Source organism: Ciconia boyciana, chromosome 1 (assembly GCF_034638445.1).
Source record: "Ciconia boyciana chromosome 1, ASM3463844v1, whole genome shotgun sequence".
NCBI lineage: Eukaryota > Metazoa > Chordata > Aves > Ciconiiformes > Ciconiidae > Ciconia > Ciconia boyciana.
In genome coordinates, this window is record NC_132934.1 from 114,353,696 (window position 1) to 114,373,675 (window position 19,980).

General features: G+C 40.4%; 1 protein-coding gene across 4 annotated transcripts in view; it reads right to left on the reverse strand.

Moving 5' to 3' along the window:
- Positions 1-722: 722 nt before the first annotated feature.
- Positions 723-19,980, reverse strand: part of APP (amyloid beta precursor protein) — a 229,439-nt gene continuing 210,181 nt past the window's right edge. For all 4 annotated transcript variants that reach the window (XM_072844722.1, XM_072844715.1, XM_072844706.1 and 1 more), the window contains 3 exons: positions 12,636-12,736; positions 9,497-9,643; positions 723-1,986 (listed from right to left, as the gene is read on the reverse strand). In XM_072844722.1, coding sequence (XP_072700823.1) covers positions 1,885-1,986; positions 9,497-9,643; positions 12,636-12,736 — 350 coding nt within the window. In that variant the 3' untranslated portion in view covers positions 723-1,884. The remainder of the gene's footprint in view (positions 1,987-9,496; positions 9,644-12,635; positions 12,737-19,980) is intronic.

The following is a 19,980-nucleotide window of genomic DNA, read 5'->3' on the forward strand; positions in this document are numbered from 1 at the left end:
TTACTCTGCTCCTAGCTCTCCTTCCTCAGTCCTGCTTTATTTAATGTTTGCTACAGAGAAACAGTAATTAGCTTTCATTTTCATGCAACATGCACCTCCAGTTTTACTTCCTAACCCAATTTTTAGCTCCGTCAACTGATGTCCAGGCTGAACCCGAGGAGCCCTTGCTATGAGCTGGGTACAGAGGCCACCTTGAAGATCACGGGGTGTGCTCACTGGCCACAGTCTCGGCAGGTGAGCCCTGTGGCGTGGGTTACTGCGCTCCCCCTGTGCTGCAGGCATGCCCCTGGAGGGCCAGGGGCTGAAGGAAGCTCTCAGCTGGGCTTTCCCCCAGCAACGGGCAGAAGGTGCTGGGCTGGGGTTTATGTACCACAGCTCACCAAAGGCTCACCTGCAGCTTCTGGGAAAGAATTACTGGTGGGGCTGTTTTACCCTTCCTGGGCACCCGCTGTCATGCCGCAGTGCCGCAGACCAGGATGGTCTTGCAGCCTGGGAGGCTCCTCCTTGCGTTCACCGATGAGGCACGTTGCAGGGCACCGATCTCGCCGGGAAGCCGGCAGTGCAACGTGCCGAGCCCTGGCAGCGGCGGTGGTGAGAGAAGACCTGCGGGCAAGTCGCTCCTGGGAATGGGCGGGGAGGTGGGAGGTTAGTCATTGACGCCGTGCTCCTCTGCACGCGTGAGGGCGGCTGGTCGGCACAGAAACACACCACTACAACGGGGCTCCAGGAATGTATTTATTTACATTAAAACACTATTATACAAACTGAAAGAAAGGAAAAGAAAAAAAAAAAACAAAACAGACGATGTCTTAGAGGGGCAGGTGGGCCAAGGTCAGCGCCCCTCGCTCCCACCCCGTCTCACTGCTGCTTTCCTTCTGCTCTGGTCTGACTGTGAGTGCCGTGATCCTTGTAGGAAAATCCCTTCCCAACCCTCTCTCAGTGTGAACATCCATGTTTTCCATTTAAGTGGCTTTCAGAATCTTTGTTTTCTGCCTCCAAAGAAAACTCTTGCCCAAATGTTTTTTTCTTAATTTATTTATGTAACACAGTGTAGAAAGCTATCAATTCATAAGCAATGGTTCTGTACAATCATCCTGCAGAGGATCCCCGTTAATTTTTGACCAGCAGGCACTTTTCCCCCCCAGAAGTGCTCACAATTAACAGGGATTCTTTTTAATATTTTTTTTTTTAAGATCAAAAAGATACATGGAAAAGAAAATAAAGTTTACCTTTCAATGCCTAAAGTGTGCACATAAAACAGGCACAAAAAAACGAATGTGTATTCCCATGATTTCTACGTCACTAATACAGCAGGAGCAACAATCTGTACAATAAAATGCAGCTGCAGAGGAAAAGAATTTCAATAACTCATCTGGAATACTTTTTAAAAAATGTTGTTTTACTTTAAAATGCATAGTGATCAGAAAAAAATGTTCAGCAAAGAGAAGCAGCTAAACCCCACAAACACAGAAAGCATCCCCCATCAATTCTTAAAGCATATTTCAATTAGGACTTAATTTTTGTCACAAATCACAAGAATAATATACAACTGGCTAAGGAGCTACATGATAAATAATTGGGAAAGAGAATCTATCCATGCACTAGTTAAATACAGCTAACCTCTTTACAGTACACAAAAAACATTCATTAATAATGTAGTGTAAAGACTGAAATGTAAAGAGAAAGAGAGAGAAAATACATTACTGATTTTATTAATTCAAGTTCAGGCATCTACTTGTGTTACAGCACAGCTGTCAAAAGGCGAGAATGAGTAAATAATAAAACAGAGTGTTTTTCTTTCTTTCCACATTATTCTATAACTGAACACCGATGGGCAGTGAAGCAATCATTCTGCTGTCCAACTCATGAGGCTGCTGTGGTGTCCTAGTTCTGCATCTGTTCAAAGAACTTGTAGGTGGGATTTTCATAGCCATTTTGCTGCATCTTGGAAAGGTGGCGCTCCTCTGGTGTCACTGCAGCATCCACCTGTCATGAGAAGAAACAGCCAGGGTCAGACTCTCGCTTCATTCTCAGAATACCCCTCGTTTCCCCACTTTATGGCCATCCAACATACTTGGTACCCTCCCATTCTGCATTCAGGCAGAAAGCATCCTCTGAAACACAAGACAGGGTTTAAAGCTGAGGACAGGTTTGTTCCCCCCCAGGTTCTTTTGTTTTTTTTAACATGCAGGGTGGAAAATAAGTTAGGTCCCGAGCTCAGTCCGAATCTAATGAAAAAGTCTAAAAGAAAGGTGGCTGGGAATTGATAGGGATACCTCTCCACTAAACAGAGTATTAAACCTAGGACCTGGAGGCTCTCACTTTGTCTGAAGAGACAACTGTCTCTGAAAACTCTTCTCTCCAAGTCACGCAGCACTGTGAGTGGCCTTGCAAACAACATCAATAGACAGCACTGCATCCAGCAAGAAACGAGAAGCCAGCAAACAACTTTAAAGCGCAACTTGCAAGAGATGTCCCTTACAGCTTGGATAGTGATAGTTCACTTTTTGGACAGAATAATATGCAGGAGAAGATAAGGCAACAGGAACAATTCTGCAACTTATTTTTTTGCTGCAGGACTTCAAAACCAGCTGACCAAACTCAGCAGTACCAGCTTTGGTTTTTGTTGTCTGGATCCGGAAGCATGCAACTCCACAAACAAAAAAAGGGGATATATTTTGCATTTCCCCACTAATCCCTCATTATTAGGTTTTTTGCCCCTAGGATATATATCGGTATCTGTACTTGGGATCAACTGGATCTCAAAAGAAAAGAAAAAGCTCACTAAAAAGCTGAAGGAAATACCTTGAGGCTGCCTTCTGTCTATATTGTGCTCTGAGATCTGTTGCAGATGCTGTGGTCTCAAGACCAAGAAAAATTAATTGGAAAAAATAAAATGAGGGTAGCAAGGAAATGCCAGAGTAACCAGGCACAAGGTGAGCAAAAAATCCCATTGCACTCACGGAAACAGAACTTCTCTGGCTCCAAGGTCGAGCTTGGTTCAGGTCAGTGACAAAAGGCTTGACATGTCTGCACTGGTTTAAGTATTTCTACTTAACAAAAATTGACCTTTCTTGATTACTTGGAAGACAGGCACAAAGACAGCTCAGTCAAGACTTCTCCATTGAATACCTGCTGCTCCACAAATTATTTTCTTCCTTCACTGAACATTACAGTAATATAAAACTCCATCAAATCAGAGTGGGCGACAACAGTCTCTAAATGTTAATTAGGTATTTTACCTCTGCTGTATGAGCTCAATAGCTGTTGTGTGTTCAAAACCTACTGTGTCCTGGCTATCTTGCTAACCACCTATGAAAACAGAGCTAAGAAAGCCTGCTTGTCAGCTATTTCATTGCTATCTGTTATCTCCATTGTTTGACAGCTTTTAAAAGAGAAGGTAAAAATTGAATTTTACATTGTCAAAAATTTAAAATCAGGAAGGTGCCTAAGAGTCTACACTGAAGTATTAGGTATGAACGTTTTCCTGTGGATTCCTGTAAGTAGTGACCTTCAGGAAAAACAGCCTTTTGGATAATGGAAAGTGCATTCTCTCAAGAAACCTTATATAGCAGGCTAACTTACTCTAACCTTTTAATAAAAAAGCAAAGGAGAAGTACTTATGTCTAATACTCATTTTACATCTACTCTACAACACTGGAAATAACTCAGCTTAAGTGAGGACAGACTATGACCTTCGGTAAGTTGTTACCTGATACCCTGGAGAAAGACTGAAGCTATATTCTTCCATGCTTGGGACAAATGCAGGCTGCTCAGCTTATTTTTGCAGCTGTTCTTTTATTGCGGTAGGTTATACCACAAGACCACCCTTCCCACAGTACCACCAGAATGGCTCCTCTCAGAGCAATCTTCTTTTATTTGTTACTTAAGAGAAGAAATGGTTCTGTGTGTGGCACATGTATTGGATTGCTCAGATGAACTGCTGACCCCAAATCTGATCCGTTTTCATATCTGTGCAGCTTCTAAATCTCCTCGTCCATGTTCCAACTCTCAAATTGCATTTTCAATCAACACTGTATCTTCCATCAAGTCTTTTTTCCTTATGCAATAATTGCACATTTTTGTGAAATACCCAGCTTTAAGGGTCACATACTGCTTTTGCTCACAAGCTATTGTGAAACTCTCCATAGCTGGGAGTCCCAAGCATTCCAGCAAGCCCCTGGCTCCAGCCGGCAGGGAACAGGATGCCAGGCGCCAGGCAGAAAGGATCACTGGGCTGAGCTGGCACAGTGCTCCCTGTGTTTCTGATTCTGCAATATAACTTGGCCTTTTTTGCTGTTAAAATACTGCCATTCAAAGGCTGGCTCTTTTTTTTAAAGTTGGATTTGCATGGAATAATTCTCTTATGCAACAAACCCAAAATACATCTATTTCTTCACCTCCTGTGACATGCTCTCAGGCAGTGAGATCCTGTTTAGAGAGGTTGTTCTTGCTTTAAGCTGCTCTTTCCAGATTTCCCTTGCTTTAGAAATTAGGGGGGGAAAATGTTGTGTTTTTCTTTCCCTGCCCCTCTCCCTCTCCAGAAGTGACAAAAGAAACTTTCTTCTTTTCTACTGAAGGATGCAAGCCTCCCCTGGCCAGCCCACGCGAGCAGTGAGTGCTCAGCTCACCTTGGCTGTCAACAATCATTTTGATCCATCAAGGACAGGAGAACCCCTGGGAATTTCACAGCCTGTCTCCTCTTCAACCTCTACACCCAAATCCCCGAGACATTTCTGTACAACAACATGCTCAGCAGCCAGTGTACAACCACCCACTTGCATTTGAAAGACTCGTCCATGCCTGCTGCCCAAGTCTCACCTACGCCCAGCAGAGAGGGCAGTGGTGGGGCTGGGTGAGAGGCAGTGAGAGAGCTGCCACAACTCACAGCACCCATCTCTGCAGCTATCTCCAGGGGCTGGGTTGCTTCCTGCTGCTTTACCTGTCCTTTCTCCCAGGGTTGCTGGAGAAACTTCTCCCTCCACAAGGATACACCACCTATATCCATATACAGTGAATCAACTTCTGGCAATTCCTTGATGCTATTGCTGTTCAGCAGAGCACTTGTTTTCGATGTATGTCATCAGTATAACAGCAGTAGGGCCTAACAAATCCATTCCATATAGGTTTTGTACAAACAGGTAAAAGGCCAAGTCCCTGCTCTGAGAACCAGGCAAATTTAACAGTGTGAACTATTTTTGTTGTGACAATGTCGCCACATGCCATCTGCTGCTGCTAAAGTTATCACTAACATGGCTGCAAAGGGAAAAGAAGAACAAAACAGGGAAAACTGCAAATGTCCCTGTAGCCTTTTCAGAACTTACAGAAAATAAGAATAAAAAGCAAGTGCAGAGGAAAAGCCACCCTTCCTTTCACTCCTGAATGGGCTGCTGTAGCATCAAGTCAGCCCTGGTTCTGGTGCACAGTAACACCACGGTACAGGAGTATGTGGTGTTTCTTCAAATTAAGAAGTGAAAGCCTCACAATTCACAACTAAACCCACTGACAGCTTGAGAAGATTCTCTTCTAGCATGAAATTAAAGCACAATATAAAGCTCTGGGGTTGAGGGATCGGGGTCTCTGTGTACCAATACATGCCTGAGAGCATCTTCCTTTCTAGGAGGCTTCCTGCACTAGGCTGGGATGCAAAGGAGGGGTATGCCAGAACCTGTGCTGTACTTCCTCATATTTAAGCTCCAAACAACACTGTATTGAACTCTGTCACCTGTTTTAGCTTAAGCCTCCCACTCAGCACTTCTTATTCAGGACTAGAAGATGTGTTAAGCACACAGCATAACCTGCTTACAGGAAAGAAACAGGGTAAGACAACAACATAAATAAAAAAGAATCGAAGAAAGTGCAAGGCAGAAGAGACTAAAGAATTGAAGAGAAACTAGAGAAACTTGGAAAAAATCAGGGAGAAGACATTATGAAAAAAATAATCAGACTAAATTTTTAACACCCTTTAATATTCCATATTAAAAAGCCCCACTTTGATAAAACTAGTTTACAGCGAAAGTCCAATAACCTCTGAAATAAGGCATTTATAGATGAAAGGGATTTACTGAGGATCCTACTTGCAGTCTTAGTCAATTTTTTTTTTTTTTTTTAATTTCCCCTTCCAGCCTTTAAAATGACTAGTGCTGGTGCACTAGCTCTTTCCTGTAGCTGTCTGCTGCAGGGTCTCACCGCCAACATACGTGCACTATCGCTCATCCTGAATGTCTTCTCTTCTACTCACTTTTACCCATTTTGGCTTGGCCAAACTGTTCCTCTTGTTTCTTACAACCTCTGTCCTAGGTATTGCTCTGACAAACGACATGCCTTGAACCCGATTATCTCCTTGTCAGTAAATCCCTAAAGCCCTTTACCATTTTAAGCAGCTTTTTGCACCCGTTATGGAGGTGGCAGAAGTTGAACACAGCATGTAAGAGGTGTGGGTACTCTGGCGCTGCTGAGAAGCAGCCTAGATACTTCTCTTTTCTATGACACAATGTCTCTTGAGAAAACAGCTCAGGCAGGTAGATAACCTCTTTTGAGACTGTCTGTCCATCTATCCCCTTCTGCTCCAGTCTATGGATCTTTCACACAGAAAATCCTAAGGTGGACTCAGGAAGATGGTAATGCTGCAGAATAATTCACGTGCTGCCTCTACACACATGGGGCAGATCAAAAGCCCAGACGGGAGGTGCTGGCAGCCCTCAGAGATGCACTGAACGCAGCATGGTTGTTTAAACTATGGTAAATGCATGCTGCCTAATATACACCTGCAGATAGGACTTTGGAGAGTTCTACAGCAATTTTAATGGCTTCTTGGCTACTGCTGTAGGCCCTCCCATTGCCAACTCTCCCCACATGCTTCTGATGGAGGTGCTGCCTCCGTAACAGAAAGAAAATAAGCTTCAAAGGGGAGATCCTGAAAGAGGAGGAGTTGAGAAAGTCAGCTGTAGTCTGGAGCACAGGAGAGGTGATAACATCTCTTTTGCCACCTGCTTTCATGGAGGAAGTAACCTCCTGCAGACAGCTGGGATGCGTGCACCAGCAAAAAACACCTTCAAAATGTTTGCTGGAGCTCCTATGTGCACATATAATAAGTAATTTTCAATCACTTGGTCATTTACTTACTTAACTGTGGCAGTCCTGCTCCTCCTGGAGAGGCTGAACCACTTTGAAACATTTATATTCTCAGATTGGACGAAAATTATGATGACACTTTCTCTAAACAGAAAAAGTATATTCCTTCTCAGAGCTTCAAAAAAAGGCTAAGAGGATTTTTAATAATGTCTTTTGTTAAAGAAATAGTGAAACGAGAAAAAGTACTACAGTCAGAGTTGACTTTTTGGAAGATAAGAATACAGGTGGAACAGAACCTGTTTTGTAATCTTGCATCCATGATCACAGAGTTAAATTCTCACAGTAACTTCTGACATGCAATAAACAGGTTGCAAGATTTATTAAAATATACTCAGCCAACCTAGAGCTGATGTACAGTTATTTTTACATCAAGTGATTTTGCTCTTTCATGCTTTTTGTGCACAGCACATTAAAGGTACACTGTTGCTAGATAAATTAATCCTCTTTAGAATGCAACAGCTTAATTTTGAAGACATTTTAATATTAAGCATCAATTGTGTATGGATCTTTGGGTGGGTTTTTTTTCCCCAAAGTAAGTGCTACAAAATTTTCACCAACCTAGGACAAAAATAGACATTATGCCTTTATTGCAGGCAAGAAGCTCAGATAGTGAGGCTATGCAGTCTGCCAAGACCACAGAGCAAGTCTGGCAGAATAAGGAATCCTGCCTGCCAATGCCAGACACAATGCAGCAAATCTACAAGGCGATACCATCTACACTGTGGTACTATAAATCGACTAATATTCTTGGTAGATCCACATGCTATAGCTTTATGGTTTTATCTGTAAAATTTTTTATTCCCTAAGTGATACTGTCATTTTGACATGAATTACTTGTTCAGCTTGTGCATGTTATTTCTAGTCCAACATTTCCAAGTTCGCTCTCACTGAAGAAAGCTCATAGGAATCCAGGATTACCTTTGCCACAGCATTCCATCAGATGAAGCCCATCTGAAATTTTAAGGTTGTCCTGCAATAATGGTATGTCCACATTCAATGTCTGATTTGGGGCTTTGGCCTAGCAAGCCTCCTGACCTATTCTGTTGTCACTAAATTCAGCCAAAGGAGGCTCTCAGGTTGCACAACTGTTGGCAGCAGCTATCAACTTGGTGGTTTAAAACTAAAACCTGTTTCAATTTTCTACAAAATGGGCTGGAAGCTTTCATATGGAAAGTTAAAGCTGAGACTCTTGCTTGCTATTTTCTGCCTCTTGGTCCAAAATTCTGCACAGCTTGCTGTCTGCTCAAATCTCACCCCAAACAGTTGGTGCTCTTCTGACCACGTCTCTTTGGAAGGTTTCAAACCACACGGGCAACCACAGCATGGACACAGGGACGCACAAGCAGAGGCTGAAGACAAAGGCTCACTCAAATATTTTTAAGACACTTCACTGCCCCAGACAGTGGAATACATGCATCAGGAAGCATGTATGTCTCCAGCAAGACCAAAGCAAGGCTCATTTGACTCAAGGTAAAACCAACATAAACTGTGGACTTGAAAAAGATTTAGTTTCAATCAAAAATGTACAATACCAGTTTTGGAAGGCAAAAACATGTGTCTCAAGTGCTTGCTAATACAAGTACTATCTGCAAACCAGACACTCACACAGCAAACTAGATATCAATACATAAGTGGAAAAAAAGTTACATGAACCTCCTTTCCAGTTCTCATAATTAAGTTTTTCTACTTACAGAGATCTTCTTAAGTCCAAGCAACAGATGAGGTATTTTAAGTTACTATAAATTGATCACAAATTTACTTGGTAGATTGGGAAGAGATAAGGGTTTTCATCTTGAAAATCCCATATGAGAGTCTTATATATTATTTGTTTCTCAAATCTATGAGTTTCAGATTAGCCATAAATCAGAAGCTGTTGGTGGCAAAAGAAAATCTTGTTTAGAGAACAAAAAGTAATAAAGTATCCATATAGGGAAAATCCTTGTAGTGTACACCACAATCCACAGAAGACCTGCCTCAAATGTTTATTTGCAAGCTGAATAAAGAAATCTGTGTGTGTGAATTCCCAACAACACTAAAACCAGATTTTTCCTCTTGTGCAGTATCCGCTCATTGGCTACTGTTAAATTTCCTATAAAATGAACTTTCACATTATGAGGTGATTGGTCTGGGATAGTTCCAGAAGAGATTTTTGTGGTTTTACACCCAACTTCACATGGTTTATATTGTGTCTGCATTTACAAAATACAGCATTTTGATTCCACTCTGCTAGATGCAACCACTCTAACTCTGAACATTAGGCTAGCCAAACCCATGGTTTCTTCATTTGTAAATATATTTATAGAGCAGTGTGTTGACTATGTTGTACATGTGACACCAGTTGTGTTTGGTAGTCTTTTCTTACCTCCACAACCCCATGATGAATAGATGTGTACTGCTTCTTCTTCAGCATCACCAAAGTAATGACAATCACTGTTGCTATGACAACACCGCCCACCATTAGTCCAATGATGGCACCTTTATTTGAACCCACATCTTCAGCAAAGAACACCTACAAAAGAAAAATAAAGGAAAGTGGCTAATAAAGAGCTCACTGGACAGGCTAACCTGTCCAGCTGCCACAGCAATAGAAAGCATATTGAAGTATCAAGTAATTAAACAGTATTGCATGTCACCCTAATTATTCAAAACTGGATCGCTGTACCACAAAGCTCTCATAATTGGAAAAGAGCAATTTGGAAAATCTGTACTGCCTGGGGTGTAGCAGTGCTGTGGCTAAGCGGAAGACTCATCTCCACGTTTCTGCTTCACATGGGTCTTAGATAGTAGCTGCTTTTTTTTCTTGGGTAAGCAAGTCAAGCTAATTGCAAAATGACTGATAAGCTTGTAGAGGAGTAACCAGGGAGCATACATATTTCTTAATTTTTAGAATGCTAATCATGAAAGTGCTCATAAATCTATATCTGTGTGGCTTGTTTGGACTATGATATGTTTCTTCGATAAAAGAGTAGTGAAGACCTGTAGGACAACAGTGAAACTTTCGCACAACCAATTGGGAGAAAATTCTCACACCAAAGAGACAAGAGTCCAACAAAGACAAGCATGCTGATTTAAGTGACCACCAAGGGATACTTCAAGATTTTGCAGGGTAAAGGGAGAATGAGCTATACCTGGCTGATGACAATACTCATGTGAGACCTAGACAAGGTACCAACTGTGTGAAAAACAGAGAAGATCCACTTGAATTATATGTACTGATAAGGCAAAACAGTGGACAGCAAGATGCTTCACTATGCATTTAATAAGATTGGCTTTTAGCAACAGGAGCAGCTACGAAAAGTGGGTGGTTGTTTTCACTGTCCTGTTTTGTATTCAAGGAATATGCTGGATTATTCTACACCTATGCGCATTTTAACAAACCTTTTGTCCGCTTGTCAATAGCGGGCTTTTATTATTATTATTTTTAACCAAAATGGGCAAAAAGGATTAGAGAATAAGGTACATTCACAGAATTGTAAGACTACCTCACTCTGAAAGACTAAATACTTTGACAAGTATTCAACAAAAATGCAGAGGGAAGCAGGAAACCAGCTGAGAATTATAATGAGCTGTATAACATTTGCACTCTTTAAGAAACACAATCTTCCTAAGAGAGGTATTAAAGCATGCAGTATAAATATTTATATTGTTCCTAGTCCTAAGCAAGAAATGTGTTTAAACAAAGTTAAGAATTCACTAGAAAGTACACACAATGGACAGTGTTGGCATAAGCTGATGTGAAGTAATAATTTCTTCTGTCAATTTTACCTGCCCAGGACTGAAATTTTGTTACCATGCTATTTCGGAGCACTGTGAAATGCCCCAGCTAATATACATGTGCAGCAGAGGAAGGCCTTAAGCACTCTGAGCCATGAAAATCAACTTAATGTACAGTTAAAACGTGAATACTCATAAAGAAGAAAGTAACTGCAATTTCACCTCAATTCAGAAGTTTGTGTGTAAAATACAATGCAGAGCTGAATTCAAAGCAATATCCTAAGGAGACTGTTTCAGTAAATGCTACCAGAGCACAGGAGAAGGAAAACACAGGTGAAAGTATATTCTGCTTACTAGTTTTGAATTAAAGCTAATGGGGAAGGGCATCAGCTAGGATATGGCATGCAGTAAACAAGCAATGCCTGTAAGGCATCAGTCCAGTCCTTTCTCAGCCATACCGGACTCCTTGCTCAGTCTCAATTGAAAAGATAACCTAGAGGACAGCTTACTGATTTTTAAATAATGACTGTATCTATCAATAAGTACAGCATAAAACGCTTTAAAGAGCTGGAAAGGTCCCATTTTAAGCATCACACAGATTACCCAAGTGCAGGGATTGCAACGTATTCCCTATCAGGCACCACGGTAAGGGTAGTTTCCAGCACCAAACTGCTCGGGGTGGGATCAAACCACTTAAAGGTTGCTGCTGGGAAGTGCATGTGACACAGGATCAATAACTGCTGTTTCTAAAACACATTGCTGCAAGTTCCTTCCCTTCAGTAAACTGCATGGGTTTACTCCATCAGGATGTTTAACCCATCTGAGCTAAGCACATCAGAATTTCCCAAATTAGTGCTAATGCATTTTGGATTAGCTCGTCAAACTGGGAATTCTCAGTTCTCGGCATCAAAGAGATGGCAGAATATCTTTTCACACAGCGATTGCCTAGTTCAAATGCAAATTTGAGTCCCATGTTAATTTTAATTTTCAGCACTACTTAGCTTTAAGAATATATTAAGAAAAAAAGCTTTCAAGTTTAATATCAGGATATTGAAAGTCACAGAACTGAAACCTCACCATATAATATAACTTTACAAAAGAGGAAGCAGAAAAGGTTTATAGTCAACACTGCTGTATGGGTTCTTCATTACTTATTAAGGGACTGAAAAAAGCTTTTAGAAGATGCTTGTTCTTACTTACATTGCTTTTGGTTGTTATTTTTGTGTTCATAAGAAGCACAGTTCAAACGGGGAACAATATTTTGCTCCTACCTGCCCTTCACCTGTTAATAATTTAATATACCTTAAGGGACAAAACACACAGATACAGCCAAGTACAAATTAAAATTAAGGCCAGTGGAGAATCTCCTCTTATCCCAAGCAGGTAGTCTTGCGAGAGGTTATGCTCCACGGAGTTCAGCCTCCTTCATGTACCACCACCATCTGTTTTGACAGAAAAGGAATCTATTCCTGAAACGGTGTCGCTCTATTTCTTGCTGCACCATGCTGTGTGTCTCCATCAAACTTTTTTTTTTTCTTTTTTAAACTTACTTAGCATTTTCCTTCCTCACTTAATGGCTTTCCATCCTCTCTGCTGAAATTATTCCAGGTTTACTCTCATTTAAGAGAGAACTAGAAAAATCATAATCTGTTCACATGAAAACTTTTTGTTGATACTTTCAGCATCCACATCACTCAGGGGAAACATGGCCATAACTGACCCACTAGTTCAAGATTGAATCAGCAACTCAAAACGCACACGTGGAAAACACTGGTTTGTTCACTCACCAGCTTTTGATGATGAACTTCATATCCTGAGTCATGCCGGAACTCCGCATCCATCTTCACTTCAGATATCTCTTCTGTTTTAACATTGGTCAACCCAGAACCTGCATTGCACCGCAATGACAATTCATTAAAGTCATCAACTCAATTACACTCTGCTTACCTCCACCATTACAAGAGCAGAAGGCAATGGCATCATTCACGCGGAGGTGGTGTGATGTAACGTGAAAGGGAACTGGGAGGAAAGTGAGGTACATGTGATGTTTCAGTGCCACTGAGGTGACACAGAATGAGCTGGTAAAATTTCTCCTCTGTTAAACATTCCTTAATCCACTGCAGCTATGCTGGTACAAGCATCAAAGGCTTTCAGCATGAAACACTGCAAGACCTAAGCTGCAAGGGACCAACAGTGGTCTCCTGAATTGGCCCACAGGATGTAGACAGATCTGCTCTGACAGCCTCTTTAGCAATGTCAAGAAAATTTGGTGTTTAGGCCGAAATCTTCCTTCTCCCTAAGCTCAGGCTGCTGTGAGGAAAAAACACATACTCATGGTGTGAGGTGGGGAACCTCAGATATTATATTTTCTTGCTTCCTGTGAGTCTGTACCTTTTGCACAAACATGCGCAAATAAGAGTAATTAAAATGTTTGAGAAGTTTACACAGTTCTTACTTGTTTTCATATTTCAGACTGCTCAGAATTAATACGATTCAAGTCTTGACTTCTGCCTGAGAGATGATAACTGTCCCTCTTGATTAGAAACATACAGTAAAGCAAGTAAGCAAAGCTTGCAGCAATTTTAATTGTAGATAGTTTGCAGTCCTGTTCTCCCTTTATAGGTGTAAAGGGGAGATGCTGCGCTTGTCTAACTGGAAAGAAGGCTAGGATTTCTTCCTGGAAAATAGCCTTAGGAGAATGAGTCAGACTTACAACAGCTGAGCATTGCATCCTATATATGTATCTATGAATGTTTTGTCCTGAGAAGCCGGCTCTGGCTTATAGAGAACATATGGGTATTAATATAGCTGGTTATTTTCCTTCTCAGTACCAACTGACATTTATACTTCTTGGAGGTACAAACACTGCAGAAGCATGGTGTTTACGAGAAGTTAATTCCTCACCTTATCTAATGTGATAAGAACAAGTTGGCTCATACTCCTTGTCTATATTTATTTTAGCATTTTATCACTCCAACTCCTCTCTCCAAGTCTTCATTTTGATTCTTAGTATTTTGGGTTGACCTTAAGCTCTGATGCAGCAGAAGAACCTCTTCTAAAATTCTCGACACTACTGACTGCTCTTGTGCTCCACCATCTCTCTGGACTATCAATAAATTCTTGAACACTTCCACGTGACAATGAGCTCCACAGTCTAAAGTAGCACTCAATGCAAAAATTATTGTCCTTTTATTGCCTTTGAATGTGCAATTTATTTTTTCATTAAATGCTGATTTATTTTTGTATTATGAGTCAGCAAGAACAGACTTTCCCAAGAACTTCTCTGGACTGTACAAACAATCCCATTCTAAAGTTCTGATCTTTCTTTTCACAGTAAACCATGCAAAGGAGAGAACAAGAATTGTCTTCATGCAGTAAAGTATTCACGGTTATTTTCCTCAACAGTCTGACTGCCCCATAAATTCTACCTTAGTAAGTGTCTTTTTTTTAAGGAATAAAGTACTTAAAGATCTCAAATTTCTTTATTAAGCACCTGATTCTTGATGCCACATTACAGTACTGAGAAGTATATTATGACATTTATATACGAGAGACCATTTCTAAATGCAAGAACCGTAACGTACTTGAGGAATTGCAGTTTGAAAACAAACCATGATGTTCTGTCAATGCAATGTGGAAGGAAATGAAGATGAAGGAAATAAAACCCACATGGTACCTGAAAAGAGGTTTAACTTTCTATCCTTGAAGCAGCTATGGTTAGTTTTCCAAACTAAAATAAGAATACAATTTACTCTCCTTTGCGTATTCATCTCAAAATAGCCCCTACACCTGCATCAACGGGAAGTGAAGAAAATGAGAACATGTATCTGGCTGCACAGAGGCTTGCCTCTTCAACCCCCCACCCCCCCCTTTTTGTTTTTTACGATCAAAAGGGGAGGGGAGAAAACCAACAGTGGAATAGCAGTGCTTCACATAGATTAAACAGCTGAGGGGAAAGGGCTTTCCCAGCACTTGGTTCACTGCCCACAGATGTAGCGGCTGAAGAGGCAGCCGGCTGCCAGCTGCCTACCACTGTCCACGGCCACACTTGCTGCCCCTTAGACACGCTGGCAAAAGCACCATGTGGAAACTCCCCCAAGCCAAGGGCCTGGGGAATTGCACAACTCTACCGCTACAGCTGGCACATTCACTGAAGCTATAAATATTGATTAGAACATATCCATATATGTATGAGATACATCTGTGAAGAATCAGCTTGTCTTTTGTTGAGGGAAGTCCTGCCTCCCAAACCTCTTAGAAGCCACTGGAACAGTTAGGAAGCACATGGGAAACAGTGATTCGGCTTGGAGTGAATCTGGATTTCCAAAAAGCCTTTGAGAAGGTCCCCGATAAAAGCCATGGCAGAAGCTAAGATGGCAAGGATTAAGAGGGAAGTCCTACATGACTTTCCGTAATTGATTAAAAGACAGGAAATGACGTGTAAATACACAGCCATTTTTTACAATGGAGGAAGGTTACCAGCAGGGTCCCACAAGGATCTGTGCTATGCTGTTTGTAAAGTGATCTGGATAAGGGAGTGAATAGCGACGTGACAAAGTTTATTGACAAAAAATAAAAAAAAGATGATAGTTAAAGTAAAACCAGCTGCAAAGAACTGCAGAAGGATATTACAAATTCTGAGTGCACAATAGAAGGGAAATGGTATTCAATGTTGATATAATGTACGGTGATGCTCACGGGGATACACAGCCCTAACTGTACATACACAACAATAGGCTCTAAATTAGCTCTGTTCCACCCAGGACAGAGACCTTGCAGTCACTGCGGATAACTCTGTGGGCAGGTGGCTCAGTAGCAGTCAAAAAGGCAAAGAGAAAGCTAGGAGTAATTATGAAGGAACAGAGAAAACAGAAAACATTGTTACATGACTGTATAAATGATGCATCCTCATTTTAAATCTGGCTATCCATTCTGATCATCCCACCTCAAATGAAGGCAGAAGAACTAGAACAGATACAAAGCAGGGAGAGACAGATGATCACTGGTAGGAATGGTTTCCATACAAGAAGGACTAGACAAATCAGCAGTCTTCAGACTGGAAGAGGAAAGCCAAGGGGGAACACTACAGAGGTTTATACAACTGTGAATGACAAGGAGAAAGTCTACAGGAAATGGTTATTCATTATTTCTCCTAAGAAAGTACAGGACACCAACATGGCTATGACACAGCAGATTAAAAACTAACAAAAGGAAGTGTATACATATATAATTTGGCAGAAGGCAAAATTGGACTGTGGAAGTCATTGGCACAAATCATGAGGATGTTCAATGAACAAATGAACAAATGCAAAGAAGAAAGGTTCATTCAGGGTTACTAAACACAACGGTGAAACTACAATTTCCAGTCCTGGAAGTCTATCAAATGTTGGCTGCCAAAAGCTCAGTGGATGTGCCAGGAGTATAAGGCAGAAGTGAAGCCTGTAAGTATCCTGTGTGCATCACTGCTAGAGGCAGGATAATGGGCTTGGGTACTTCTGCTCTTGGGTTCTGACCACTTTCAGTGAAAGCAAGCTATGATAGCTTAGACTGTGGGTCTTTGTTAGCTTCAGTTAAACAGAGCCAAATGACACAGACAGGAGTTATAGCAGCATTTCAGGGGGCAGAAGAGGTCAGGAGCCTTCACATCAATGACCGAAAGACAGTGATAAGTTCATCAGCAGTCTCAGCTGCTGAAAAACACAGGCTCAGGCTTCCCTAAAGCCACATTTCTTTGAGGGTTCCCTTCCCTCCCCTCCTCCCATTCCCATCAAACAGTAGCACAGGACCCATACGTTCAGCATGTAGCAGGTTAAACAATCTTTTGCCTTGAGATCAGGCAGAAATATTTTGCTTTGGGCCATATGACCAAGGTCTGGTGGTCAACTTGGCCTTACTGATCCACAAAAATGCCATAGGATCTGAACACAAAGTAGGACGTGATATTAGGAAGTTAATGATGTTAGACTTACTAAAACTTGTCTTTGCCAGCTAGCATAGGAAAAAGGTCAGAAACAGGAATATCTTCTGTTGCACTAACAAACCTGATAGCATTTTTTTCCTTCCTCCTATCTGCCTTGGAACGGAGGAAAAAGACTTTTAAAAGTACAACTAGGCTAAACTGGTGGTCTTCTGCAAACAATTGATTATACAGTAAGAGAAGTATGACTCTGCACTGGAATCAATTAAATATCTGATATGAGACAAAAATACATATGGTGTTATATATGTATTGGCCTTGGTTATATATATGTTATGGCCTTTCCACCATGTTTTATTATAGAATTTAGACTTTCTACTTAACAGACTTCTCTTTATTTCCAGTTCATTCACTTTCCTGTCCTGGTGACTACATATTTAGACCTACATGCTAAAATCAAAGATTTATTTTTCAAAGGTAGTAACTCAAGAAGGAAAAACTTAAGGGTCTTTCCAAAACTTTTATCAGAGGTGCATGAACCAGGTAAGATGCAAACAGCTAAGGGCTGCCTAATACCACTCCACTCTTGCACTGAAGACAAGCATACAAAGAGAAGTCAACTATATGACAAGAACTTTAATTCTGACACAAAGTGATGTTTTTTCACTACCAAGTCTAAAATACACAACCCAAACACAAAAGCCAATGTAAAAGAAGAAAAGTGAGAGCAACAGCCTCACTGCAAATTCACAAATCATGATAATTATTAGTATGTAATTCAAAAGACAAAGCACTATCTTTAGGGAGTTGCATTCCTAATTATTTCAATTTAAAAATGCTACAATTCAGCTGGTAAATATATTAACTTGCAACTCGTCAGAAAAACTGACAAAACTATTTAGCCATGAAAAACATGAGCTTAAAAGCAAATAGTAAAATCCAACAAAATGAGCTATGATGGACTTTTAATTCTATTGCTGTTAATTAGCAACGTTAACTGCTTTTATACATACATGTGTACGCATGTGCGTGCACACACATATCCAAACATCAAAAATAGCACCGTATGCAAACCTTATTGTTCCTTGACCTTAAAGGGGAAAAAAAAAAAAAATTCATATGGAGTTAAAAACTACTCATATGAAATAAAAACCAAGTAGCTGCTTTGGGGAGCACTTTATTCTTACACAGATGAGCTTTTCCATCTGTGTAAATATATATTTAGGCTTTAAGAAGGGTAAGAAAAAGAGGATACAATGAATTCCACCAAGGATGCAATTAGGTGTACATTATCTACGACAGTGTTTGTAATTGCTTCACCTACCGGTTAAATAACAGCCTAGCAAGATTTTGTGATTTTGTTTTGCAAGGATCTGAAACAGTATTAGCTGTGCCTGTGGTCTTCCAGTTACTTTTTGAGTTAAAAATTAAATCTCCAGGCGAAGCACAGTTGAAACTACCAGACCTGGGTGGTCTCTACATAGCGAAAACCAAATGTAGCATGTTTAAGCAACAGATGTAATGACTGCATTCCGGAAAACATTTAACTCCATGTCCATGAACTGTACTTGAGTAATGGCAAGAACAGGAAGAGATTTGTGGAACCAAGGCCTGTTACAAGTGTAGTAAACAGCTTTATCTGGATAAAGCTCCACCTAAAATAAAAAGGACAGGTGGAAAGGAATGCAGTGTTTGAACAATTACTTGGGTAGACAGCTGCATGTTCTTACTAGAAGTTCAACTATTACTTCCATATGATTCTATGACTTTGTGCAGGTCATTTCATTTTGAAATGGAAGAAGAAGAATGAAGATTGCATACTCACTTATAAAGATTAAAATGGAGATTATATACGCAGTTTTGTAAGGACAACTCAACTTTGAGAAGTAAGTACTTTTAAGACTGCATGGAACGAAAACTTTCTGGTCTCTCCTTGGAAGTTAGTAAAATGGTGGTTCGCTTTTACTTCATGGATGGCTACAGGGCTCTCAAATTGGAGAAAGCAGGAAAAAAGTGCAAAAAAGAATGTTATCTTTTTAAAAAAAGAATCTCATTGGAACTTAGTATGAAATAATTCTTTCTTAGAATACCAGAGATTATTTTACATGTGTGTAAAAATGAATAATCAAAACAAGTAAAATTTGGTAATCTTTCTGGCATGTCAATGCAGATGCTGTGCATAAGCACATGTAATTGCATTCACAGTTAATAACTATCCGATTTATAAAACAAAACAAAACAATCTAATGGTAAAAAAAATCCGTTAATGATTTTTATTTGGCAGCTGCAGACAGTTGGTTTAAGACAATTGAACTAACATCACTAAGACAGGAAAAAAAGTCCTGCAATTTCTGGCAAGAAAATCATAAATAATTCACTAAGCTGCTCTATGCCCACACCTCATACAGATTGCAGCATATGTGCTAATGATTCTGCAGAACAGCCATTAGGTTTACAGAGCTTCTGCAACCATGTATAAAAAAAAAATCCCTCAGCTTTCTACATAATGTAATAAAGACGGACATGTCATGATTTACCAGCAGAAGGGCCAGAGACAAAGAAGCAGCTTTCTGTGCAATGTCTCCTCAAAATTATTGACTGTTTGCACAATCAACTGACGAAGAGTTGGGAGAATGCAAAAAAAGCCCCAAACTATACTACATGGAAGAAAGTAACACAGTTAATATCATAAAATCCTTACATTGTGAATTACGGGAATCCTGTGAGTGATATAATTACAGCTGTTAGTGGTATACTTACAGTTGCAACTGTGCAACAGATGAGAATATGATTTACCCTGGACAGAGCACTGATTATTTTATCACCTTGAATTTCAGAAAATCTGCTGATACTAAGCAACATCCATTCTGATGGCAGGTTTTCTAATCTTCAGTCAATTTCCACAGACCAGACCTGCTGAATTAATATGAGTAAAAAGGAGCGTGCTTATGTGTATCTAAAGATGTTTTTATACATATCTTTATGAGTGTATATGTCTCTCTCTCTATACACACACACAGAGAGAAAAAAGTTACTAATAAACACATACTCAAAATTCAGCTGCAAGAAATTAAATGTTCATCATGAAAAAGTGACCTTTGAGGCACAGGCGAGAAGGAAACACTGTTGAAAAAGCTGTTACAGTGAGGCTATCAAGTAAAGAGGTATTCTTCCTATGGAAGTTCTCAGGTTGGATTGAAGCCTTCTAACGTCTC